Source organism: Salmo salar, chromosome ssa05 (genome assembly GCF_905237065.1).
Source record: "Salmo salar chromosome ssa05, Ssal_v3.1, whole genome shotgun sequence".
Taxonomy (NCBI): domain Eukaryota; kingdom Metazoa; phylum Chordata; class Actinopteri; order Salmoniformes; family Salmonidae; genus Salmo; species Salmo salar.
This window is the reverse complement of record NC_059446.1, coordinates 73,970,162-73,998,144: the sequence shown is the minus strand read 5'-3', so window position 1 is coordinate 73,998,144 and position 27,983 is coordinate 73,970,162. Positions and strand designations below refer to the sequence as shown.

Below are 27,983 nucleotides of genomic sequence, written 5' to 3'. Positions count from 1 at the left end.
GACAACCATCTCTGCAGCACTCCACCAACCTTTATGGTAGAGTGGCCAGAAGGAAGCCACTCCTCAGTAAAAGGCACATGAAAACCCACTTGGAGTTTGCCAAAAGGCACCTAAAGACTCAGACCATGAGTCACTGGTCTGATGAAACCAAGATTGAACTCTTTGGCCTGAATGCTTAGCGTCACATCTGGAGGAAACCTAGCACCATCCCTACGATGAAGCATGGTGGTGGCAGCATCATGCTTTGGGGGTGTTTTTCAGCGGCAGGGACTGGGAGACTAGTCAGGATCGAGGGAAAGATGAACGGAGCAAAGTACAGAGAGCTCCTTGATGAAAACCTGCTCCAGAGCACTCAGGACCTCAGACTGGGGTGAAGGTTCACCTTCCAACAGGACAGCGACCCTAAACACACAGCCAAGAAAACGCTGGAGTGGCTTTGGGACAAGTCTCTGAATATCCTTGAGTGGCCCAGCCAGAGACCGGACTTGAACCCGATTCAACATCTCTGGAGAGACCTGACAATGGCTGTGCAGCAACGCTCCTCATCCAACCTACAGAGCTTGAGAGGATCTGCAGAAAATAATGTAAGAAACTCCTCAAATACATGTGTGCCAAGCTTTTAGTGTCATACCCAAGAAGACTCGAGGCTGTAATCTCTTCCAAAGGTGCTTCAACAAAGTACTGACTAAAGAGTCTGAATACTTATGTAAATGTGATATTTCTGTTTTTTTTTAATAAATTGGCAAAAATGTATAAAAAAATGTTTTTGCTTTGTCATTATATGGTATTGTGTGTAGATTGATGAAGATTTTTACATTTTTATCAAGTTCAGAATAAGGCTGTAATGTAACATAATGTTCGAAAAAGTCAAGGGGTTTGAATACTTTTCGAATGCACTGTATATTTAAAAGGTATGCTACATGGTATCTCTATATAATTTAGTTTGATTACCTCCATTTTTCTAGCCCTGCATTGTCACGTTGGTATGAAGAGATTCGGGAGACAGGTGCAGGAATGCGTAATAGGTTTTTTTATTAAGCCCAAATTACGGCGTGCTGTGTAAGGGCACGGGGACGAAGACCAAACAAACACGTAACAAAACACAGGGTTGAAACTTCGGCAGCTGCAAATGGGCCATCCGACGACGCCATAAATCAAAATCAAATTTATTTGTCACATACACATGGTTAGCAGGTGTTAATGCAAGTGTAGCGAAATGTAACGGGTCCGTCCGACGACGCCACTTCAGCAGCCACAACTGGACCGTCCGACGTTGCCATAACGGGTCCATCTGACGCTACTGGTCCGTCTGACGCCGCCGCAGCTTTGGCAGCGACAACTGGCCTGTCTCACGACGACGCAACTTCGGCAGCTGCATCGAGTCCTGTGATCGTCCTCGAGGCCGGCGTCGTTGTGCTGCTAGTGCAGCACGTCGGGGGGGGGCGTTACTGTCACGGAACCATCCGGAACTTTCATTACACACACCTGTCCTCTATTCCCACAGATTAGTAGCGTGACATGCATAAACAAGTCCATTGTTCTTCTCCCCTCTCTTAAATGCACCCACGCAATACTTCTAAACAAACTCCTTCACATATGTACACCTCCACCTCCACCACCCAGCCCCTAACCCTCCCACCACCCAGCCCCATATCCCCCCCAACCTCACTCCTCTCTGTCAAACAACAATATTTGCTCATCTGCATCAAAGAGCCACAGGGTTTTGTTGGGTGTACAGTACAGTCAGTGTTTGAGTCAGACACAGACAGACACGCCGTTGCTACAAGGAGACACACAGAGAGAGACTGCCCAACGAACACACACAGGGAAGGGGAAGACCTGAGAGACTCACAGACACGCTGACACAGACACACAAATAAAAGTATGAGTGCAAACTGGCCTATCCTTCTCTGCTTTTTTCTCTCTTTTTCTGTCGCTCCTTCTTCTCGCCTTCTGTCCCCCTCCTTCCCTCTACATCTCTTTGCTCACTCTCTCTGGCCATCCCTCTTTTTCTCACTGTCTCTCTCTCTCTGGCCATCTCTCTCTCTCTCTCTCCCCTCGTCTGCTATTGTCATAAATACCATAAAACCGTGGGTATGAGATCTGTATTTTCAGTTATGTTGTGTTCTTTTCTGAGGGGTCAGGAGGAACATCCTCTCCTCTAGGGAACAAAAAACTTGTGACATAGACTCTAGTATATAAAGCATGTTTTTATTTGATATATTATATCTGATTATACACACCAAACTGGATATAAATACAGGCGTCATCGTCACCATGCAAAGCATTGCAGAGTTCATTACAAAATAAAAGTCCAAACCCAACATGCAGGTATTGCTAATAAAAAAAGGTCTGACTTTAGGGGTGCATATCAAACTTTAAGAGTCCATGACACGAGGTCCTCTCTACCCCTTCAAACATCATTCTCTGTGTCAATAAACAACTTTTTAAAGAAAAATCTCCAAATATGTCATGGCCAGTGACAATCAGTGGCTGTTCAAAAGCAAAACATTTTCTTTGATGGCATTCCAGACTGATAGAAGTGCGTTGTCATTTTACTGGAAATGCACGGGACCACTAAAGCCCCCTAAATGATAACATAACTCAAACACTGCTTCCCTGTTGTCATACTCCACTCATGGCCCGTATGTGGATGTGTTCTTGTGAATTCATACAATCAATGAGATATTTCTCAAGTGTTGAAGCTTTGGTATTTTCGCTCAGCCATCACATTTTTAATCTCCAAATAGGAAATATGGTCCAGTCACAAACGTGCATACAAGGTGCTGTCTTTGGTACAGTTCTTATGGAGTAACAATCACACAGTGAAATGCCCTTTGATATTTCAGGGGGAGATGGGGTGTTTGAATCGGACAGTTTGTAAGCAGCCCCCCACCAGCCCCCAGAGCAGTCTATTATACCGGACTGTGTGTTGTCACGAACACTACTGCGGACTGCTCTTGCGGCAGAGCTGATTCGCTGACGTCGGTGTCTGCCTGTTCCTCCGTTGTTTCCCCCCTGTGAGCAGCGTGTAGAAGAATGGGTTCACGCAAGAGTTCCCATACGTCAGCCCCGTTAGGATCCTGTTCACCGTCACCTGGGTACCCACCGGTACTGTCCGCAGCATGTCGGGCCGGTATAGCGGCAGCAGCTGCCACACCCAGAAGGGCAAGAAACAGGCCCAGAAGGCCAGGACTATCCCCAGGATGAGGAGCAGGACCTTGGGCCTTGGGGCCCGCGGAGGGTAGGACATGCTACCCCCACTACCACTGGCCCAGGGCCGGGTCTGGGACACCCAGTAGAGACGGCCCAGAGTAGCATACAGCGCCCCGATGGCCAGCCCCGGCCCTATCATACTGGTACAGAACAGCACGCTCATATAGACTTTGGAGCTCTGCTCGTCCCAGGCAGGGACACACAGCTGTCCCTCATCTCCGTCCTCCAGGTGGAGGGTGATCATCATGGGCAGGCTGAGGGCCACCGCCAGGCCCCAGGCTAGGCCCACACGGAGCAGCCCAGAGGAGGGGGAGGACGAGGTGGCCAGGGGGTTGGCTACAGCCCGATAGCGGTCCAGACTCATGGCGGTGAGGGTGTAGATGGAGGCGTGCAGGGTGATCAGGTCCAGGCTGAAGAGGAGGCGACAGCCCAGCTCCCCAAACGCCCAGTCAGCCGCCAGGCTGTCGTACACGATGAAGGGAGCCGTGAAGAGGTAGAGGAGGTCCGCCAGAGCCAGACTCAGCACCTGGAGATGGAGGGAGGTGGAGGAGGAGGTGGGAGAGGAGGAAGGGGAGAGGGAGGGAGGAGAGGAGGAGAGGCAGGATGGTAACGGTACTCCTCTCCCTCCTAAACAGCAGCTAGAACATCCTCGCCTCCTTCTGCCTCTCCTGCGTCTGATGAGGAGACCCATGGTGTAGAGGTTCCCCCCAATGCCCAGGAGAGCCAGGAGGGACAGGAGGAAGCAGAAGAGAGCGGTTGAGGCCAGGCTGGGGGAAGGAGAGATGTATGGAGAGGCGGAGGGGAAGGAGGAGTTGGGGATGAAGGGGGAGGTGTATAATGGAGAATGTGAGGGAGGCAGGGAGCTAGAGAAATCCATACTTTTTAGTTGAGACTTCTGTAATGGTGGTGGTGTGGAGGTTAGCTGGGTTTATATAAATGTCAGAGGGAGAGGAACTATTCTCTTGATTCCACTTGGCTGGATGGTGGATGGGAGGGTTTTGGTGGTGGACAATGGTAAGAGTGTGGGGGGGGCATAGGAGATGGGGAACATGGTTGAGAAAGGGAAATGGGAGAGGAGAAAGTTATATGTATTAGCATTGAAACACAGAAAATGGCCTTCTGAAAAGCATCTACAGCATTTAATGATTTGCCACACAACTGTATTCTGCCTCTTTTTGGCCATTTTGTTTTTGGCATATGGATTAATGTTCTGTCAATGTATTGTATTTGTGTAGTAGTCCCAGTAACAGGCAATTTAGAAAGGCATCATCACAGAAGTCGTTGTATTGGCAAAGCTTCAATTCTAGATATGTCTATAGTGCTTTTTTCACACTGGCTTTTCTGTGTAGGGGTGTAGAGCCAATTGTAGGTGATAAATGTACTGATGAACCCCCTGCACTCCTGTTAAGGTCGCACCGCTGGTTGTGGGCAACAATTTCATGGCAACGAAATGTGGAACCGACGCATACAAATGTTCACCGCGCGCCTCATGAAGTTGAACATGAGGCAAGCAAGCTGACGCGTTTTTCGGCCCTTTCCAGATTTATGTCTACGTGCACATTTGCGCACCGGGGGCACGAGAATGCAGAGACTCCGGCGTCAAGCTGTCACCACATTTTTTACTTAACAGAACATATTCCTCACCAGTTTATGAAATTCCATCGGCTTGCTACACCGCGGTGGCTGGGGATAGGAAGAGCAAGGCAGGAGACAGAGAGAACCCATGCTGTAGGCAATAAAATATCATGTTTTGTTTGGCAATCGGTGATTTATTAGGGCATAAAATGAGGTTTGAAACCCACTGTTTCATTAAACAAAACATTGCGATATCTACATTAGGCTAATTATAATAAGTTAATAATGGTTATAAACACACAAGTATAGACTTGTTTGCAACGTGGTTTCCCATAGGTGAATCAAAATAACCTATCCAACCTAACTTATAGCTCTCGGTGTAGTGGTAATTGTAGTGATTGTAATTGTAATTGTACGCGGTAACGTCAAAGCAGATCGAGGGGGTAAAACTGGAGTGCAGAAAAAAGCCTATGACACATGTTGGCTCCGCCAGGACCGGGGTTAAGAGCTACTGTTGAACTGTGGAGGGCATGCCGAACTCCCGCTGTGGCCCATGCCCCACCGGGTTTAACGTGTCCCTTAAAATAACATCTCTGTTAATATCTCTAACAAATGGACATTTCATTCAGACTGTTGCATTTTTACTGGAGGTTTCTTTCCTTAGATTGTTACTTAGATATGTAATATTTTAGCCTAATTTTGCTTTCTAAAAATATTAGGCCAAGGCTACCATATCATAATCTAAAACGAATAGGCTATGCCTTCTAAATGTAGGTGACAGGTATTATTTTGTGAAAATATTTGTGCAAGCTCCAAATATAACATTTTGTCAGAGAATATAAATTACGTTTGAATTTAATAAAATGTTTGACAAACAGGCCTAGGCCTACGGTAAACACAGTGACATAAACATATCTGAAATGACTGACTGAAGAGTAGAGTAGGCCTAATGATGACTTGTTAATTATTGATAATAATAATTTAGGCTAAATGGTCAGATGAATAGGTAGCGTATTAGACAGCATTAGACAATTCTTCCACAGAAGTGGATATCCAAGACCAGAGCTCTTTATTACAGACTGCTCTAGCCGAGACAACAAATACACCTTTTTGAAGTAGGCTATATAATCTGTTGAGTTGTCTTTACCTTATTCAATCCAATTCCGATAGTTGCAAATAACATCATCATCCATTTAATTTTTCTGAATGTCCGATTCAGTTTCCATTAAAAAATCCACATAGGCCTGTAGTTGGTCCAGTTTTTGTCTATAGAAAAAAATAGATATCCTCAATTCTTTATTCGTTGTCAGACAGGTGATGGTTGGTGGATCTAAAGCTGTTCCTCCTAACTTTGTGCCTCGCTATGCTATGTTTCCTCTCCTCTCCCTCCTCATAGTGTGGCTCTCGCCCCCTCGGCCCAGTCTCTGGTGTGTCTACGAGTCCACGGGAGGGGAAGGGGGAGAAACAGATGCGCTCACAGCGTAGAGAGAGAGAAAGGGAGAGAGAGAGAGGTCTTTCAGCCATCACTCATATATTGGTGGCACATAGAGTTCCATACTTTGGCTGAACATTTGTTGTGGTTTGTTTTATTTATTATATTGGACATCTGGTTATATTAGTCAGTTATTAAAGGTCGTGGTTAAAGTAACTATTATAGCTGTCATTCATGCAGCCTATAATCAAGTACTTACAGTAAATGGTTATTGTCAAATGGTGAAAGTTTGGACACTCTTCAAGCTTACCTAATGCATATCTAGATAATATTTATTCTATTCTAAATTGAAATAATGAATCCATTTGGAAATGTAACATTGCTTGCTTGAATGAGTGTGTCTTTCAATACTTTAGGTTCATATGAAGTGTTCTGTATTTACAGCCTAACATAACATTATATATTATGTTAAAAATAATGGGCTCCTTTACACTTGAATTGGGCTTTCTTGTGTTACTATGTGCGTTTTTAGATTAGTTGTATTAGCTGGAAAGAAAATGGGAGGGTTGAACATTGTGGTTGCATGATCATGCATGTGAAAATTCAATATTTTGATATAATAGGTTCAATATTTTTGAGCCAGGTCCAGATAAACGTCCTGGAAAGATTTCCCCACAAAATTCAAGCATTTGACCATAAATGGAATCTGAAAATCCGACTGCAGTACATTGCAGATGTTATTAAGTCAGGGATGTATTACCATGATGTGTAAATGTTAAAAGTCCTCCATAAAGTATATAATTATAGATTCATATCAGCTGGATGCTTTGGTCTCAGCTGTGATTCCAAGAGGAGGAAAAGCTGGGATCTGGCATTTTGATGAGATGACTCAGCAAAAAGATTACTGTTGGAGGGTAAAAATAATACCAACCTTTCAATTAAGAGATCAAGAACATCCCTTTTAAAGCCAAATAAATATTTATCTTAAGAACCCTTTACTGAAATAAAAATCTATTTTATTTTATATAGGATGTTATATTACTACAAATACTGAAATGTCCCATAGGGCGGTGCACAATTGGCCCTGCGTCGCCCGGGTTAAGGGAGTGTTTGGCCAGGGTATACCGTCATTGTAAAATAAGAATTTGTTCTTAATTGACTTGCCTAGTTAAATAAAGGTTAAATAAAATGTAAATAAAAAATACAGCATCGCCTAGGTCAAGACATACTAATGATTTTCACTGTGAATCAGTGAATCACTTTGAAATGAATTATGCAATATTTCTCCTGCCAGTGCAATAAACAGTAGGCTTAATTACTTTATAACAACATGACACAAAAATGAACAACACAAGAACAAAACCAATGGTGAGTACACTAGACTAGAGTACAATACATATTGTACAAACATTGTTGCTATGAATGAACTAAATTGTGCATTCTTCATTACAGACATTACGTTACTAGGGTTTACTGGACATGCACCTTCCAGTAAGAATCACGATGACGCACGAGAATAGTCTTTCAGTGAAATTTACACTCGTGTGTTTCTTCAATTACAAAGTCAATCACTCAATTGGGACTGAATACTATAAGGTGAAGGGCGGCAGGCAGCCTAGCGGTTAGAGAGTTGGGCGAGTAACGGAAAGGTTGCTGGTTCGAATCACAGTGCCAACAAGGTGGGAAAATTCTGTTGATGTGCCCTTCAGCAAGGCCCATAATCCTAATCGCTCTGGATAAGAGCATCTGCTAAATGATTCAAATGTAAAAATGTAACTTTATCGACCCCAAAAGGAATCAATCCTCAATTGCACCAGCCAATCCACCAGACAGAACTACAATCAGCAACATACTGTATATTGAATAAGTAGCTAGATTACACATACACACTGGTCTTGATATGCATGTTAGTTCCAGTATCTTCCAGTAAAATGTGTGACTCATGAGGCTTTCCAGTGAAACAGACCAGACCAGAACAGGACAGGAGGCAGACGGACAGACGTGCTGACACACCAGTGAGACGTCGTTATTTGCTGTCATTTCGGGGAGCGCTGCAATAACTAACGCACTTCAACTTCAGCCCAATGTCAATACTACACACACAGATTCTCTCTCTCTCTCTCTCTCTCTCTCTCTCTCTCTCTCTCTCTCTCTCTCTCTCTCTCTCTCTCTCTCTCTCTCTCTCTCTCTCTCTCTCTCTCTCTCTCTCTCTCTCACACACACACACACAGCCTCCCTCTAAAATGCACACACACAGCTTTATATGGTGGTGGGATGTCTGAATTCTGAATTACAGTACGGCATGTCAGAAACAAGTTCAAATAGCAGTGATTTGGTCATTAAGCATAGAAGAAACTTCTAACTCACATTCAGGCTTGTGTGCAGGAATTGGAACCACCATCTTGGGTCTGCCAGCACCACTATGCCCCTAGCAACTCAGCCACATTGACCTGGTTGTGTGTGGTACTTATTGAGTTTTAACCTGTGCACTGTACGCCTCTTAGCATGACTACTGTATGTGATAACAATGCTGAGGTCTGGTCTTGATGTCCCGTACATGTGTTAGCAAGAGAACACAAGACAGACTGAGACAGGTCATAAAGACGAGAAGTAGAGAGGGGGAGGGTGGGGGGACATACCTAGCCCCGCAGGGTGTGAGGAATTTCAACAAATACCTGGCACGGGCATGCCAAGGAAGGAGGAGAGGGTTAGGGGGAAGAGAGGCTAAGGGGGAGAGGGGCTGGGGGGGGAGAAGCTGGAGGGAGAGGGGCTAGGAGGGAGAGGGGCTAGGGGTGGGAGAAGCTGGAGGGAGAGGGGCTAGGAGGGAGAGGGGCTAGGGGTGGGAGAAGCTGGAGGGAGAGGGGCTAGGAGGGAGAGGGGCTAGGGGTGGGAGAAGCTGGAGGGAGAGGGGCTAGGAGGGAGAGGGGCTAGTAGGGGTACAGGGACATAGGCTTGCTCCTATACAGACAGAACAATGGATTGAAATAGAGATACAGTGTATATAGACAGGGATGAAGAAAGGTAGAAGGAAAGTCCAAAGACGGGAGAGAGCAGTGAGCTCTGGGTGCTCACTGCTTGGGCTCTCAGGTGGACAGAGAGAGACAGAAAGATAGAGATGAAGGGGTATGGAAATAGTTAGGTGAGAGAATTTAAGGGTCAATGTTGACTCAGACAAATGAGGAGAAAATTGAGAACGACAAATTGTGGGAAAGAGGGGAGAAGGGGAGACGAGAGAGGGATGAGAAGGGAAGGTAATCTGAGATGGTATGTGGCGTGTTTTCTTCTGTGGTACACATCCAGCCCATCAATCTCTGTTCACATGACAGTTCTGTCTGGTGTAATCTCTAATTACATGCACTTGAGCTATGACTGCGGCATCTTAACCTACTCTACAGTTGTTTCAATGAACATTTGAGGGACGAAGAATAACCTCATTCAGAGATGTGACTTCAGAGATGTGTCCAGATCAATTCTATCATTTCTTATTTTCTAAACTATTATCTACTTCTTTCATCATTGAAACTGACCCCAAACCAGGGTCTTCATTCTCCTCCTGACCATTGTTGTGATGATCACATCTATGCTCTATAACGTTACATTTATGTTGTTTTAGGTTGTGTCTGGAAGGGACCTGAATCTAGCTGTCGCTTCGAGATGGACATCACATAGAGAACCAGGCTGGTCTAAACCCTTGGATGACAGAGGTAAATTGTAATATGCCAAGGTATGAACCATATCCTTGAGGCAGCTGTCACAGTGGTACTACGCTGTCATGACCATGATAACGACAACAGACATTATATTTCAGTATTTCATGACAGCCAACAGTCATCCGTATTGTTCTGATGTAAGTCAGGTGTGTGTCTGATGTATGTAATTCATCCAGTGTTGTGTAGCCAGATGTAAGTCACGTGTGTCTGATGTATGTAATTCATCCAGTGTTGTGTAGGCAGATGTAAGTCACGTGTGTCTGATGTATGTAATTCATCCAGTGTTGTGTAGCCAGATGTAAGTCACGTGTGTCTGATGTAATTCATCCAGTGTTGTGTAGGCAGATGTAAGTCACGTGTGTCTGATGGATGTAATTCATCCAGTGTTGTGTAGCTTCATGTAAGTCAGGTGTGAAGCCTTCCATGTGACCCACAATCCTTCTGACGTGTCTTTGTAGGCTACTGCTGGGAGTTCCAGAGGTTATGACTATAAAAACATAACTGAGCTTGAAATCACACACACACTCTCCTTGGAAAAACAGTTTTTTCTTTTTCTTTATATCAGCATCTGTGAGCGGTAGTTACAAGGGATGTAACTTTAGTAGCCTCTCATGACAGAAATGAAAATACACCAAGTAATCACCTCCGGCTTCTCGTGCTGTCCTTGCGCTATACCTTCATTATGTTAATTAATTTCTTCCTGTTTCTCAGCGACTGACTGACAAATTGCCCACCGGTTGGCCAGCTTCCCATACTAATAATTAAATGGGCGGACATCTTTTCTGCGTGACAAACGGTTTTTTCTTCCGACTGATTAGCCACACTCGCGATGAGTTATTGATCCCCCTCCCTGCACAGGCCTATGTAGGACTCTAAACAAGATGTTTCACTTTCACTAATCCACAGAGCAAGGGTTGTTTTGGCTTTATTGTGTTGTCATTTACCAGCACAACAGATGCCGATATTTTTTTCAGCGAGACTGGCCTCTGCCAATAGGTGTAGATCTTTATGGCACAGGAAGAGTTACCTCCATATTGGTAGTCCTTTTCCCCCCTCAATTGCTACTCTCCCATTTAGTCAGAGTAACAGTGATGTGGCCAGTCTCTGAGGAAAGGTTGACAGCAGTATTGGACGTTTGACTGCAGCCTTGCAAATCGATGTTTGTGTCTTTTGGACGAACATCATAGCAGTGGGTTTGTGAGATCGTGTTGGATGTGGCATCCCACAGGAGTCATATGAACTGCTAATGGCTGCTCTAAGGGAGGAACAGTTTAACCTGCGCCTCTGAATCACTTATATATGACGTCGTTTCTAGTCTCTTTTGACAGGCAGTGAAGTCTAGAGAACCTCAAAGCCACAGATTGAACCAAGATGGTCTCTCCTCCTCCTCCTGAATCCTGGAGCATTTGATTTGGACATTCTGTGACCATGACAAATCTGGAAACTGTTACTGGGCCTGAATCTCTCTTTGTCCCAGATCAGAATTTTAGTGAGCCCATGTGGAATCTTATCTCTGCAGCCAAGGTCTTACTGCAGAGGAGGGAGATGGTCTCCATCACTGTGATGAGCAGATCAGTGGAACTATTGGACATATCCGTCTTGTCTTCTTTCTCCAAGATGCTGAGAGGGTTATAAAGCATTTATTCAATGTAACTGTAGTTTAACTATCTATTATGATCATGTTAATGTAATAGTTATGTAATAATAATAGTATTGGTGTAGGATGCGATATATTTAGTGTCAAATCACTTGACAATCACAAAAAAGAAACCCTTATACTCTGAAACAAGCCCAGAGAGGAAAGCTACATGAAAATGGTCAAATAAATGGCATTTTCTCCCAAGGCAGAGGGAAATAGTGCTTAGATTCCCTGTTAGGTAGTTTATACGATCATGCATAATCTAAATCCCAAACCTCGACCTTTCAAGTGGCGCAGTGGTCTAAGGCACTGCATCGCAGTGCTTTAGGCGTCACTACAGACCCGGGTTCGATCCCAGGCTGTGTTGCAGCTGGCCAGCTCTCCCGAGTCCGTACGGGAGTTGTAGCGATGGGACAAGACTGTAACTACCAATTGGGGAGAAAAAGGAGTAAAAAATTTAAATAAGCCCAAAACTCCTTGGTTGCTGCAAGCACTTTGCTGATGATTGCAAAAATGGCTGACATCTGCTCTCTGGTGGTTATGTGTTGCTAAAGCACCCTCCCTCTACTCTACCCATACAAACACCCTATAAAAAAAGCATAGCCTGCCCTTGGGCTGGAAATGCCAATTACAGATCTTTAGGGGAAGCATGTTCTGAATGATGGGATGTATCTTTTAATTGAACCAGGCGATAGGTACGGGTGGGCCTGGGTGGGTGCAGGCCACCCGCTGGGAGACAGGCCCATCCAATCAGATTGAGATGAAAAAAATAAAGGATGGTGTTTACTTGTCAGTGTTCCAAACGGGACATTCTTTGTCTTTTGACTTAAACATGCAAATGCCATCAGATATAATTCATAGCAAGCAGTGCACTGGGTTAGTCATATTTGATGAACTGTAATGACATTCACTCTCACAGTAAGAGTTGCCAAAAATAACTAACTGAAAGCCACAACCCCAATATGCCACAAGTATGACTGCATTGAAGCATATGTCACTGTGCTTCTATGGGTATATGCACCATGCCATTGCCTATGTCATTTGTTTATTTAGCAAACAAGACAGCTCATAATCCAGTGCCTTTATCACAGTTAACACACCTATATTTTAGCTTAAATTGCAGGAAATTAGACATTTTCTCTCAGCCTCATGGCAAAATGTGTAAAACATTTTTTGGGGGGGGTCACCCACCAACGAATTTCTGTCTATGCCACTGAATTGAACTGTTTCATAAAACCATGCCTCCTTTCTCTCTCTCGTTGCTGTGCTGATCCAGGGGCGGAAATCCCGGAGGGGACAGGGGGGGACACGACCCTCCCATCCTGGGAAAAATATGATTTGTCCCCCCCAATATATCACTGAAACATAACTATGTAATTTAAATAATATTAATAATACGCAATGAAAGCAATTGTGCTGATTATAGACACTTAATAGCGCGTTTTTAAGTTTCAAAAGACCCCCCCACCCTTTGCCTCACAATGGTTTGATCCACTGCCAGTTCCTTAGCTTGCTAGGTAACGTAGAGGTCGTATCTACTGTCTGAAAGGCACTCAATGCACGTAACTGATGTGAGGTTAATCCAGTCAATCGCGCACACACACTAGCTGAATATGCAGAGCTAGCGCGCAAATATGAACTATTAAGCTAGCTAGTACCTATTCCATTTATGTGGCGTAGTCAAAGATGGAATCTTTGCTATCGTCAATTTATTCCAAGATCAGCATGCATGTAAGTTAGTGCTTCAAAGTCCCTGTGATAAGGTTAGCGATAAACTGAACAGAACTACACTGTCTTCTACCATTGTTTTAAATATATTTAATGGTCTCGTTGCAAAAGCTAAATTGTCGCAAGGGAACTTTTATTTATATATTTTATTTCACCTTTATTTAACCCGGGTAGCAAAGATTATAGCAAACACCACTGAATTGGTGCTCGCTAGCTTTGCAAATTCAGCTATTGTTAGAAGCCAGCCAATATGAAACAAACTATTAAAATTACAAAAGGTTGCAGCATATGTTGTGTAAATGGTGAACTCATACAGCTGTCAACTCTTGTCACTGCAATCCGTTTCACATTTGCTAGCTACCTTTTAGATCAAAGCCCATATAGAATGATAGAAGATAAGATGATAGAAGCCCATCTCCTACTGTAAATAACCTACATACTGTGTGTGTGTAGCCAACCAGGTAGAAAAATGGCAGAAAAATGGCAGAAAAAAGACGGACATCAGAGTATTTTTCAGTACACCAAAACGCAAAGTAAGAACCCTAGTAGCCTAATATTTCAGACTAGTTGATAAAATGTTCATAAGAAAGAAGTGAAATGCTAATGGAATGTTTCACAATGATGTCATTAGGCAGAGCAGGCAACAGATGGCACACAGACAGCAGAGTTGGGGACAGATATGCAGGGACAGACTGGCAGAGACAGGGAGTCTCAGGTAAGTTTGTTGAGTCTTTGTTTGGCAACATTATGAAAGGTTCTCAATTTTTTTGACTTGTAAAATAGGAACATAATTGGAAAATGCCATGGATACCCCCACTCTCAACTTAAACTGGTGACTGAACTAAGATTTGTTAAAGGCAATGGTATTGCTGTTGTGATTAGTTGTGTAGTTTTGGGTACCGGTAGTTAGGAGTACGGCAAACACCTTATTTCTTTGGTTCCTCAATATACATTTACCATATTAAACGTAGGCTATGTGTTACAGCACTACTTTTGGTGTCCCCCTCAGGAATTGCTCTTGAGAAAATTTAATGTAATTGTCCCCTCCAAAGTTGATATCAGATTTTCGCCCCTGTGCTGATCATGAACTTTCACATTCAAAAGCTGTTAGAGGCAATAATTAAGTATTTCTTCCATCTCTCTTTCTCTCTTGCTCTCCTCTCTCATGACATGTACGCTCTCTCTCTCTCCTTTATCTTTCTCGCTCCCCTTCTCTCCCTCTCATGTACACATTTCTTTCTCTCTCTATTTCTCTCTCTCGCTGCCTGGAGAGAATTTTCCATCGATCAATTACAATCAGTGTACCTTTCTCACACAATGCAAGGACAGACTGACGGCTAGATGGACCAGTAGCATAACCGTACAAAACCACAACTAATGTATTGAATCTCTGGTAGTCCTAGTAATCCTTCATATCTAATTCGCACAGTGAGGTGATCATTTACTCCTTATTATGATTGTACAGTATGTGATTCATTTGCTAACTTCAGCCAGAGAAAAGTGAATGCTTTATTGTCCGGCGTCATGATACCACATCCTTGGTTTCAGCCCCTAATCACCTTCCGGTGCGCTGCTGGCTGTCTGATCCTATTTGCATTAGATGACAGAGGCTATGATATGACATCATAGGTCACGCCTTGGTTAATTTGACCGAGATTAAAACAGATTAAGTATTAGTAAACACACACACAGCCCACACATACATACACACATGCCTCCTGCACAATTCATTTTATTTGCATGACAAACATTTACATTATTAATGACACCAGAATGAAGGTAACAAAATAGGTTTTTGCTGCTGAGCAACGTACCCATTTCGCAATGCCTTTTGCTTTAGAGCATTGATGTTGTGTGACCAATATTCTCCACTTTACATTTAAACTTTAGACAATACAATCATATGCAGAATGTAGTAGTTTTACTGTCACACCATTAGTTTTACTGTCACACCATTAGTTTTACTGTCACAACACAGCACTGGTGGGAGATATTTGAAGTAGCCAGTTGTTGCTGGAGAGAGCGAGGGAGAAGGAGCCAGTCAGAGCGCACGACAAGACGTGGCCGGTAGCAGTCAGTCAACGAGGGTAATATCCCGGTGCGAGCCAGCACACGGGCATACAGAGCGAGAGGTGGGCACCCGTCCCGGACACTTTACAGTAGGCTGGTTACCTCCTGTTACAAATTCATATATGAAGAAAAGCAATCAGGTGGTCCTGAATGGAAAATTGCTGAATTTATTTACAACTACAAAAAGAAGAATAAAACGGTGAGTGATAATTGTTTTGCATTAAATAAGTTGCCAAAATACACATTTTTGTATTGGACAAATTTGATCATAATACTCTTGCTATTTTAACTGATATAACTGTTTTGAAATTTGCGCACAGGCTTCCATAAATGGTAGCGTCATGGACATTAGACATAACCTGCAGTTGTTCATAGTTGACGAACCACCAACATATATGATATTGTTTATGTCGCAGTGGAATAATGTCTGTTTACACTGTTTTAAAGTTCTCTGTTAGAGACATGCAGATAGTAGACACTTGAAAATGCATTGCCTCTGTTAATTCTTTGACAATTGTTTTGTACAGTGTTTTACAATGTAAATCTGTCCATTTTCATGTTGGGCAGGTGTTTATTTCCGACGAAGCAACTATAAATAGCCTCATTGTCTGTTTTGTATTTTGTATTTTGTTAGTTGGCAACATGTTATTAATAGTCATTTGTTTTGGTCGGATCCTCACTAGAATAGTGGGAACATATTGTCCAAAGTGATTTGGTGGAACTGTCCTTCAAAGTGACAGATGTTCACCCCACTGTAGACATATCTGTACATTGTATACTGATAGGTTAAAGGAAAATGGAAAGAAAGGCCTGTATTGCTGTGTTTTCGTGGCTGATTATTTTGGGTAATGGAAAAACATTCCTAAAAAAAATGAAAGTATTGGGAACCACAGGCTTTGGATAATTTGACAGGGTTTCTATGTGACCTCTGTCTGTGACTAGGCTGTTGGGAAGAACCTTACTTTATTATTTTTAAAGTAAGGTTTTACTTAAAACATTGAAGGTCAGTACTGTATTACCTACTCTTACTGTCATTCAACCAATCAGAATTTGTATGATGATAATGCTGAAATCGTCACCATTTTCATCATCATAAGATGTTGTTATTTGTGTGTGGTTCCCTGGGCCATGTGAGCCAGTGTTTGGCAGCTCTGTGAGAGGGAGCACTGTATTTGGACTCGGGGCCAAGGATTACCCCTCTACCATCCATTCTGTCCATTGAAGCTAGGGATGTAGTGAGAGGTCAGAGAGATGGAAAGGGGAGGAGGGTGAGAAAAAGATATAGTTTCACAGACTGACACGCCTCCTTGCGTGCCAAATCTCTCTCGGTCATTATCAGATGATTGTGTTCTGTGAAGCACAGCGAGAGATCAGGAATTACAGAGAGAAAGAGAAGGACACACACAGAGAGAGAGGAGGAATTACAGAGAGAAACAGAAACACACAGAGAGAGAGGAGGAATTACAGAGAGAAAGAGAAGGACACAGAGAGAGAGAGGAGGAATTGCAGAGAGAAAGAGAAGTACACACAGAGAGAGAGAGAGAGAGAGAGAGAGGAGGAATTACAGAGAGAAAGAGAAGGACAGAGAGAGAGAGGAGGAGTTACACAGAGAAAGAGAAGTACACAGAGAGAGGAGGAATTGCAGCGAGAAAGAGAAGTACACAGAGAGAGAGAGAGAGAGAGAGAGGAGGAATTACAGAGAGAAAAATAAACACAGAGAGAGAGGAGGAATTACAGCGAGAAAGAGAAGGACACAGAGAGAGAAAGGAGGAATTAGAGAGAAAGAGAAAGACACAGGGAGAGAGAGGAGTTACAGAGAGAAAGAGAAGGACACAGAGAGAGAGAGGAGGAGTTACACAGAGAAAGAGAAGTACACACAGAGAGAGAGGAATTACAGAGAGAAAGAGGACACAGAGAGAGAGGAGGAATGAGAGAAAGAGCGTGAGAGAGAGAGAGAGGAATTACAGCGAGAAAGAGAAGGACACAGAGAGAGAAAGGAGGAATTAGAGAGAAAGAGAAAGACACAGGGAGAGAGAGGAGTTACAGAGAGAAAGAGAAGGACACAGAGAGAGAGAGGAGGAGTTACACAGAGAAAGAGAAGTACACACAGAGAGAGAGGAATTACAGAGAGAAAGAGGACACAGAGAGAGAGGAGGAATGAGAGAAAGAGCGTGAGAGAGAGAGAGGAATTACAGCAAGACAGAGAAGGACAGAGAGAGGAGGAATTACAGAGTGAAAGATAAGGACACACACAGAGAGAGAGAGAAATTACAGAGAGAAAGAGAAGGACACAGAGAGAGAGAGGAGGAATTACAGAGTGAAAGATAAGGACAGAGAGAGAGAGGAGGAATGAGAGAGAGAGAGAGAGAGAGAGAGAGAGAGATTACATAGAGAAAGAGAAGGACACAGAGAGAGAGAGGAGGAGTTACAGAGAGAAATATAAGGACAGAAAGAGAGGAGGAATGAGAGAGAGAGGAATTACAGAGAGAAAGAGAAAGACAGAGAGAGAGGAGGAGTTACAGAGAGAAAGAGAAGGAAACACAGAGAGAGAGGAGGAATTACAGAGCGCAAAAGAATAAGCACAGAAAGAGATGGAAATTGAGTGAAAAAGAGGAAGGGAGAGGAGAAAGAGGAAGGGGAAAATTACTCCTAATTAGCCAAAGTTATTATTGACATCCGAGCGCTCTTCAGGTGTCATAAAGATGGCGGCATAATGTTTGCCCACGTCTCTCCTTCTCTTGTTTTGCCAAATAACTTTGGCAAAGTTAGCTGACATTGACCGTCATCCTATTTCTCCTCAAATGACTAGTGTTGTTGGATCTCACGTCTGTATTCATTCCACGTGTGTCTGTATAAATGTCCAGGGTGTGTATTATTAGACTGAAAGGTGGCAGGTTGTAATCAGTTCCAGACCTTAGTGGTTCCATGATGAGCTGTCATCACTCTGTTCACACTGTGGTGGTCCTGATGGTATGAAGACAGAACACACTTAGTAGTGGAACAGAGAGACAGGGAGGGGAAACCAACCAGGAACTAACCAAGGGTGCTGCTACCTTAGTAGTAATGTAGAAGTTAATATCTGATCTGTTGTTACGGTACTTTACTTAGAACAAGACGAGCAGAGAGGAGTAGGACAAGAGAGAGAAGGGAATGGGCTGGCTGGAAGCATAAAGAGGTTTGTCCAGAACAAGGGCATACATTTGAAACATAACGAGTCAGTCTATTTTAAAAGACTGATTAAATAAGTCAAAAGTCAGCTAAGTGTTCTTAACCCCCCTTCCTGATTTGTGACCACCAGATGACCCTGATCACAACGGCACACAGTATAGAGGGATGGATGGAGCGAGGGATGGAGAGAAGGATGGAGAGGGGGATGGAGAGAGGGAGAGGGGGATGGAGAGAAGGATGGAGAGGGGGATGGAGAGAGGGAGAGGGGGATGGATGGAGCGAGGGATGGAGAGAAGGATGGAGAGGGGGATGGAGAGAGGGAGAGGGGATGGAGAGAAGGATGGAGAGAGGGATGGAGAGAGAGAGGGAGGGAGAGGGGGATGGAGAGAAGGATGGAGAGAGGGATGGAGAGAGAGAGGGAGGGAGAGGGGGATGGAGAGAAGGATGGAGAGAGGGATGGAGAGAGAGAGGGAGGGAGAGGGGGATGGAGAGAAGGATGGAGAGAGGGATGGAGAGAGGGAGGGAGAGGGGGATGGAGCGAGGGAGAAACATACAATTAGATGGAATAAGGCCCAGTGCCAATGCACATGATTGTATGTTTGAGTGTGTGTGTGTATTTGTGTTTGTGAGTGTGTGTCCAGACCACTGTGTTGGCATGTGTCACCATAATGACGTCACCTTTCCTAAGACCTGAGGACAGATGTTAACTCCCAGAGTTAGCCACCAGGTTGGGTACATTTGGAGACACACAGGTTCCACTCAGACTCATCAGCCGAGCCCAGAGAGATTAGACCCGACTAGCCGCATGACGAGATGTCCAGTGTTTTAAACGGGTGCACAAGTCCCTTCCTCTAGGGTAGGCTTGATGGTTATTATTTGTTGTTCTCTGTATTCGGTCGTTGAACAGGTCCAGCCAACACTGTAAGCAGAGCCCAGGCCAAAGTGGTGAACGATGAGACCGGTAAAGATGCTTCAGTTAATAGTCTATTGATCTGATGGGACGAGAGCTAGAAGTTCACTCACTGTTGTTGTCATATTTCAATTGCCATGTCTTCATGTAGGCTGCCGGAAACATTCAGAGATATAGGCTTCTAGAACTTTGTCACTGAAAATGGTTTTGAAATCAGATTGACATTGTAAAAAAAACAAATGAGAAGAGAGAAACGGACTGACGGCCATAGAGAGAGCGAGAGAGGGGGAAGGAGAGCAGGAATGAGCGAGGGATTAAAAGGGAGGGAGCTGGAAGAGAGGGCCATGTGACATGGAGAGGGCACCATTTTGTGGCCTGGTTTCAGACCCACGCTGATCAATGACACTATTGATTCTGCATATTTGGCTTGTCACACTCACATCACAGCCAAGAAACTCAGGCCAGGCCAGCAGTAATAGTTTTAAACAGACAACATATATCACACTCAAGTCACCTTATTATAAACTCAGCAAAAAAATAAACGCCCTCTCACTGTCAACTGCGTTTATTTTCAGCAAACTTAACATGTGTAAATATTTGTATGAACATAACTGAGACATAAACTGAGACAGATTCAACAACTGAGACATAAACTGAACAAGTTCCACAGACATGTCCACAGACAGATGCAGTCTATCACAGTGCCATCCGTTTTGTCACCAAAGCCCCTTATACCACCCACCACTGCGACCTGTATGCTCTCGTCGGCTGGCCCTCGCTTCATATTCATCGCCAAACCCACTGGCTCCAGGTCATCTATAAGTCTTTGCTAGGTAAAGCCCTGCCTTATCTCAGCTCACTGGTCACCATAGCAGCACCCACCCGTAGCACGCGCTCCAGCAGGTATATTTCACTGGTCACCCCCAATGCCAATTCCTTCTTTGGCCGCCTTTCCTTCCACTTCTCTGCTGCCAATGACTGGAACGAATTGCAAAAAAATCACTGAAGCTGGAGACACATATCTCCCTCACTAACTTTAAGCACCAGCTGTCAGAGCAGCTCACAGATCACTGCACCTGTACATAGCCCATCTGTAATTAGCCCATCCAACTACCTTATCCCCATTCTGTTATTTTTTTCTCTCCTTTGCACCCCAGTATCTCTACTTGCACATACATTTTCTGCACATCTATCACTCCAGTGTTTAAATTGCTAAATTGTAATTATTTCACCACTATGGCCTATTTATTGCCTTACCTCCCTTATCTTACCTCATTTGCACACACTGTACGTAGACATTTTTTTTCCTCTATTGTGTTATTGACTGTACGTTTGTTTATGTGTAACTCAGTGTTGTTGTTTGTGTCGCACTGCTTTGCTTTATCTTGGCCAGGTCGCAGTTGTAAATGAGAACTTGTTCTCAACTAGCCTACCTGGTTGAATAAAGGTGAAATATATATATATACTGATAAAAAAAATAAAGGGAACACTTAAACAACACATCCTAGATCTGAATGAAAGAAATAATCTTATTAAATACTTTTTTCTTTATATAGTTGAATGTGCTGACAACAAAATCACACAAAAATAATCAATGGAAATCCAATTTATCAACCCACGGAGGTCTGGATTTGGAGTCACACTCAAAATTAAAGTGGAAAACCACACTACAGGCTGATCCAACTTTGATGTAATGTCCTTAAAACAAGTCAAAATGAGGCTCAGTAGTGTGTGTGGCCTCCACGTGCCTGTATGACCTCCCTACAATGCCTGGGCATGCTCCTGATGAGGTGGCGGATGGTCTCCTGAGGGATCTCCTCCCAGACCTGGACTAAAGCATCCGCCAACTCCTGGACAGTCTGTGGTGCAACGTGGCGTTGGTGGATGGAGCGAGACATGATGTCCCAGATGTGCTCAATTGGATTCAGGTCTGGGGAACGGGCGGGCCAGTCCATAGCATCAATGCCTTCCTCTTGCAGGAACTGCTGACACACTCCAGCCACATGAGGTCTAGCATTGTCTTGCATTAGGAGGAACCCAGGGCCAACCGCACCAGCATATGGTCTCACAAGGGGTCTGAGGATCTCATCTCGGTATCTAATGGCAGTTAGGCTACCTCTGGCGAGCACATGGAGGGCTGTGCGGCCCCCCAAAGAAATGCCACCCTACACCATGACAGACCCACCGCCAAACCGGTCATGCTGGAGGATGTTGCAGGCAGCAGAATGTTCTCCACGGTGTCTCCAGACTCTGTCACGTCTGTCACGCTCAGTGTGAACCTGCTTTCATCCGTGAAGAGCACAGGGTGCCAGTGGCGAATTTGCCAATCTTGGTGTTCTCTGGCAAATGCCAAACGTCCTGCACGGTGTTGGGCTGTAAGCACAACCCCCACCTGTGGACGTCGGGCCCTCATACCACCCTCATGGAGTCTGTTTCTGACCGTTTGAGCAGACACATGCACATTTGTGGCCTGCTGGAGGTCATTTTGCAGGGCTCTGGCAGTGCTTCTCCTGCTCCTCCTTGCACAAAGGCGGAGGTAGCGGTCATGCTGCTGGGTTGTTGCCCTCCTACGGCCTCCTCCACGTCTCCTGATGTACTGGCCTGTCTCCTGGTAGCGCCTCCATGCTCTGGACACTACGCTGACAGACACAGCAAACCTTCTTGCCACAGCTCACATTGATGTGCCATCCTGGATGAGCTGCACTACCTGAGCCACTTGTGTGGGTTGTAGACTCCGTCTCATGCTACCACTAGAGTGAAAGCACCGCCAGCATTCAAAAGTGACCAAAACATCAGCCAGGAAGCATAGGAACTGAGAAGTGGTCTGTGGTCCCCACCTGCAGAACCACTCCTTTATTGGGGGTGTCTTGCTAATTGCCTATAATTTCCACCTGTTGTCTATTCCATTTGCACAACAGCATGTGAAATTTATTGTCAATCAGTGTTGCTTCCTAAGTGGACAGTTTGACTTGGAGTTACATTGTGTTGTTTAAGTGTTCACTTTATTTTTTGGAGCAGTGTATATATTTTTAAATGTGACTAACAGAAATGGAATAATGTGTCCCTGAACAAAGGGGGGGGGGTCAAAATCAAAAGTAACAGTCAGTATCTGGTGTGACCACCAGCAGTGCTGCAGTGCATTTCCTCCTCATGGACTGCACCAGATTTGCCAGTTCTTGCTGTGAGATGTTACCCCACTCTTCCACCAAGTCACCGGCAACAGGACCCAGACGTGCTCAATGGGATTGAGATCTGGGCTCTTCGCTGGCCATGGCAGAACACTGACATTCCTGTCCTGCAGGAAATCAGGACAGCAAGCGAGCAGTATGGCTGGTGGCATTGTCATGCTGGAGGGTCAGGTCAGGATGAGCTTGTAGGAAGGGTACCACATGAGGGAGGAGGATGTTGTCCCTGTAAAGCACAGAGTTGAGATTGCCTGCAATGACAACAAGCTCAGTCCGATGATGCTGTGACACACCGCCCCAGACCATGACGGACCCTCCACCTCCAAATCGATCCCGCTCCAGAGTACAGGCCTCGGTGTAACGCGAATCTGACCATCACCCCTGGTGAGACAAAACCGCGACTCATCAGTGAAGAGCACTTTTTGCCAGTCCTGTCTGGTCCAGCGACGGTGGGTTTGTGCCCATAGGCGACATTGTTGCCGGTGATGTCTGGTGAGGACCTGCCTTACAACAGGCCTACAAGCCCTCAGTCCACCCTCTCTCAGCCTATTGCGGACAGTCTGAGCCCTGATGGAGGGATTGTGCGTTCCTGGTGTAACTCGGGAAGTTGTTGTTGCCATCCTGTATCTGTCCCGCAGGTGTGATGTTTGGATGTACCGATCCTGTGCAGGTGTTGTTACACGTGGTCTGCCACTGCGAGGACGATCAGCTGTCCGTCCTGTCTCCCTGTAGCGCTGTCTTTGGCGTCTCACAGTACGGACATTGCAATTCATTGCCCTGGCCACATCTGCAGTCCTCATGCCTTCTTGCAGCATGCCTAAGGCACATTCATGCAGGTGAGCAGGGACCCTGAACATCTTTCTTTTGGTGTTTTTCAGAGTCAGTAGAAAGGCCTCTTTCGTGTCCTAAGTTTTCATAACTGTGACCTTAATTGCCTGCCGTCTGTAAGCTGTTAGTGTCTTATTAATGACCGTTCCACAGGTGCATGTTCATTAATTGTTTTTGGTTCATTGAACAAGCATGGGGAAACAGTGTTTAAACCCTGTACAATGAAGATCTGTGAAGTTATTTGGATTTTGACGAATTATCTTTGAAAGACAGGGTCCTGAAAAAGGAACATTTCTTTATTTGCTGAGTTTATACTCCCCAAAGTGCCTATTACTAACACACTGAATAGAAAGCATTTAGAGCTATACCTGAAGGTGTCTGTCCTGTATCAGTATGGCTCTCCACTGTCAATCAGTCAGTAAACTGGGGGCTTGTAGGGAGAGGTCAGGATTTCAGGTCTCCATGACTGGTTCAGTCTGTCAACAATGTGACTTGATGATCCAACTCGGTGGGCGGAGCTTTCTTTCAACTTTGATTCTAGGAAGTGTCCTGTGTGTCATCGTGAAAGTAGTTTTTGTTTTAGAAAGAGAGAGAGAGAAGAGAAAGGAAGTTTATCCTGTGGCTTACTGAATGACATTGAAATCATATTCACAGGGAACCTTAATCTGGATACATAACACCTTAATATGGGAAGATAATCTGTCTGTGTAGAGAGAGGAGGGAGGGAGGGGGAGAGTGGATGGAGAGAAAGTGAGAAAGTCACAGGATAAACTTCCCTTGTGTACCTCTCTCTCTCTCTCTCTCTCGCTCTCTCTCTCTCTCTTTATATATCTGGAGAGGGCATATGTGATCAGATTAGGGTCATCCAATATGTCTGTTTTCCACAGGGCAACTGATGACACACTGTAACCTCCACACACCTCTAGTGCATTATCATATTAGGCAACTCTGCGTATCTGACACTGTCCAGGGGTCGTGGGAACCGACAACTTCAGAAGTGCACATTTCCCAGATAACCCGGGCATGGCCACACACACACGGGGGACATTTGAAGCATTTGCCACCTCACCACGATAAAAGTTGTCACTCTCTCTCTCACACAAACACACACTGTATTATCTGGACCAAAAAGGGACTTAGGTGGTGGGCGTGACAGGGGGCCCGGTCTGCCTGTCGGCGTGGCTGAATTTTAGAGAAACATTTTGCAGTTTTAAAGCTAATTTCCAGATTTTTTTTTGCCATGGCTAATGCTGTTTATTTTTTTATTGATTGATTTTGTGGGGGGGTGGATAAGCTTTAATATTGCAGATAGATTGTGGCTTCTATCAATGTAATTGTCTGCATAATTTCCAATCCTTGTAAAATATATTTTCCTTCTTTATTATTTTCCTCTAACCCTACCACCCCTGCCCCATAAGGAACCCCACTAATCTACAGACGGAAACGGATGAGGTGGCTAAAAACAGACCTCCCTCCATCTTCTGCCAGCTTGCTACCTATGGCCCGGCTAGCTGTCTGAATCTCACTGGACCCTTATGATCACTCGGCTAAGCATGCCTCTCTTTAATGTCAATATGCCTTGTCCATTGCTGTTCTGGTTAGTGTTTATTGGCTTATTTCACTGTAGAGCCTCTAGCCCTGCTCATTATACCTTATCCAACCTTTCAGTTCCACCACCCACACATGCTATGACATCTTCTGGTTTCAATGATGTTTCTAGAGACAATATATCTCTCATCATCACTCAATGCCTAGGTTTACCTCCACTGTATTCACATCCTACCATACCTTTGTCTGTACATTATACCTTGAAGCTATTTATCGCCCCCAGAAACCTGCTCCTTTTACTCTCTATTCCGGACGACATAGACGACCAATTCTCATAGCTTTTAGCCGTACCCTTATCCTACTCCTCCTCTGGTCCTCTGGTGATGTAGAGGTGAGTCCAGGCACTGCAGTGCCTAGCTCCACTCCTGCTCCCCAGGCGCTCTCTTTTGATGACTTCTGTAACCGTAATAGCCTTGGTTTCATGCATGTTAACATTAGAAGCCTCCTCCCTAAGTTTGTTTTATTCACTGCTTTAGCACACTCTGCCAACCCGGATGTCCTAGCCGTGTCTGCATCCTGGCTTAGGAAGTCCACCAAAAACTCTGAAATCTTCATCCCTAACTACAACATTTTCAGACAAGATAGAACGGCCAAAGGGATAGAGATAGCCTGCAGACTTCTGTCCTACTATCCAGGTCTGTACCCAAACAATTTGAACTTTTACTTTAAAAAATCCACCTCTCTAAAAACAAGTCTCTCACCGTTGCCGCCTGCTATAGACCACCCTCTGCCCCCAGCTGTGCTCTGGACACCATATGTGAACTGATTGCCCCCCATCTATCTTCAGAGCTCGTGCTGCTAGGTGACCTAAACTGGGACATGCTTAACACCCCAGCCATCCTACAATCTAAGCTTGATGCCCTCAATCTCACACAAATTATCAATGAACCTACCAGGTACCACCCCAAAGCCGTAAACACGGGCACCCTCATAGATATCATCCTAACAAACTTGCCCTCTAAATACACCTCTGCTGTTTTCAACCAAGATCTCAGCGATCACTGCCTCATTGCCTGCATCCGTAATGAGTCAGCGGTCAAACAACCTCCACTCATCATTGTCAAACGCTCCCTGAAACATTTCAGTGAGCAGGTCTTTCTAATCGACCTGGCCCGGGTATCCTGGAAGGATATTGACCTCATCCCATCAGTAGAGGATGCCTGGTTATTTTTTTTAAATGCCTTCCTCACCATCTTAAATAAGCATGCCCCATTCAAGAAATGTAGAACCAGGAACAGATAAAGCCCTTGGTTCTCTCCAGACCTGACTGCCCTTAACCAACACAAAAACATCCTGTGGCGTTCTGCATTAGCATCGAACAGCCCCAGTGATATGCAACTTTTCAGTGAAGTTAGAAACCAATATACACAGGCAGCTAGAAAAGCCAAGGCTAGCTTTTTCAAACAGAAATTTGCTTCCTGCAACACAAACTCAAAAAAGTTCTGGGACACTAAAGTCCATGGAGAATAAGAACACCTCCTCCCAGCTGCCCACTTGTCACAAGTATCTTCGTCTTCTGACGATAATGCGAAATCGTCATCAGAAAAGGTAGACCAATACGCAGCAGGTGTGCAGTTGTTCATTTTGAACATTGAATTAAATCAACACGAATACAAAAACAACAAACAAGAAAACGAACGATAAACTGACAGTCTGCAAAGCATAGGCTCAACACAGAACAATCACCCACAAATCACACACACAAACACACCCTAATATATGGGACTCTCAATCAAAGGCAGATAGACAACACCTGCCTTCAACTGAGAGTCCAAACCCCAATTAACCAAACATAGAAACACACACACCAGACTAACCATAGAATACAAACACATAGACCATCAACCAAAAACCTGGAAATACTAAATCAAACACCCTTTACACAAACACACCACCCCGAACCACATAAAACAAATACCCTCTGCCACGTCCTGACCAAACTACAAAAACAATTAACCTTATACTGGCCAGGACGTGACAGTACCCCCCCCCCCTTAAAGGTGCTACCCCAGAAGCACCTTAACAAAAAATATCCCCAAGCAACACCAAAAAAAAATCCCCTTTTCTAAAGGGAGGGGAGGGTGGCTGCCGTCAACGACGGCACTGTGCTACACCCCCCCTCCCCAACCCACCTATTTCTGGAGGTGGCTCCGGCTCAGGCCGTTCCAGGCTGTCGGGGCAGTCTGGCAGCTCGGGACAGTCTGGCAGCTCGGGACAGTCTGGCAACTCGGGGCAGTCTGGCAACTCGGGGCAGTCTGGGCAGTCTGGCAACTCGGGACAGTCTGGGCAGTCTGGCAACTCGGGACAGTCTGGGCAGTCTGGCAACTCGGGACCGTCTGGCAACTCGGGACAGTCTGGGCAGTCTGGCAACTCGGGACAGTCTGGGCAGTCTGGCCACTCCGGCAGTTCAGGGCAGTCTGGCCACTCCGGCAGTTCAGGGCAGTCTGGCCACACCGGCAGTTCAGGGCAGTCTGGCCACTCCGGCAGTTCAGGGCAGTCTGGCCACTCCGGCAGTTCAGGGCAGTCTGGCCACTCCGGCAGTTCAGGGCAGTCTGGCCACTCCGGCAGTTCAGGGCAGTCTGGCCACTCCGGCAGTTCAGGGCAGTCTGGCCACTCCGGCAGTTCAGCGCAGTCTGGCCACTCCGGCAGTTCAGCGCAGTCTGGCCACTCCGGCAGTTCAGCGCAGTCTGACCTCTCTGGCGACTGTTGACTGGCGGGCAGCTCTGACGACTGTTGACTGGCGGGCAGCTCTGACGACTGTTGACTGGCGGGCAGCTCTGACGACTGTTGACTGGCGGGCAGCTCTGGTGACGACTGTTGACTGGCGGGCAGCTCTGGTGACGACTGTTGACTGGCGGGCAGCTCTGGTGACGACTGTTGACTGGCGGGCAGCTCTGGTGACTGTTGACTGGCG

General features: G+C 45.2%; 2 protein-coding genes and 1 long non-coding RNA gene across 5 annotated transcripts in view; 2 read left to right on the top strand and 1 right to left on the bottom strand.

Annotated features, from left to right (window-relative positions):
* Positions 1-13,789, top strand: part of LOC106573824 (Fc receptor-like A) — a 30,396-nt gene extending 16,607 nt beyond the window's left edge. The window contains exons 8-9 of the transcript XR_006769973.1: positions 9,837-9,927; positions 13,754-13,789. The gene's annotated coding sequence lies outside the window, so the exon portion shown is untranslated. The remainder of the gene's footprint in view (positions 1-9,836; positions 9,928-13,753) is intronic.
* Positions 2,196-6,212, bottom strand: LOC106605804 (urotensin-2 receptor-like). Of its 2 annotated transcripts, XM_014201750.2 has the most exons (3): positions 5,939-6,212; positions 4,861-4,942; positions 2,196-4,192 (listed from the first exon to the last, which is right to left on the bottom strand). In XM_014201750.2, the coding sequence occupies exon 3, from the start codon at positions 4,091-4,093 to the stop codon at positions 2,945-2,947; it is 1,149 nt and encodes a 382-aa protein (XP_014057225.1). In that variant the 5' UTR covers positions 4,094-4,192; positions 4,861-4,942; positions 5,939-6,212; the 3' UTR covers positions 2,196-2,944. The 2 variants fall into 2 exon arrangements, with proteins under 2 accessions (XP_014057225.1, XP_014057224.1); XM_014201749.2 differs by lacking the exon at positions 4,861-4,942.
* A 183-nt stretch (positions 13,790-13,972) lies between the features above and the next one.
* Positions 13,973-18,718, top strand: LOC123743163 (uncharacterized). 2 transcript variants are annotated; one of them, XR_006769971.1, is made up of 4 exons: positions 13,973-14,015; positions 15,279-15,432; positions 18,479-18,545; positions 18,669-18,718. It is a non-coding gene; the product is annotated as an uncharacterized lncRNA (long non-coding RNA). The 2 variants fall into 2 exon arrangements; XR_006769972.1 differs by lacking the exon at positions 15,279-15,432 and having other exon boundaries at positions 13,983-14,015.
* The last annotated feature ends 9,265 nt before the right edge of the window (positions 18,719-27,983 follow it).

Bases quoted from the DNA above. Each gene is read 5' to 3' on its own strand.
- LOC106605804 (XM_014201750.2), bottom strand. From the start codon at position 4,093: ATGGATTTCTCTAGCTCCCTGCCTCCCTCACATTCTCCATTATACACC.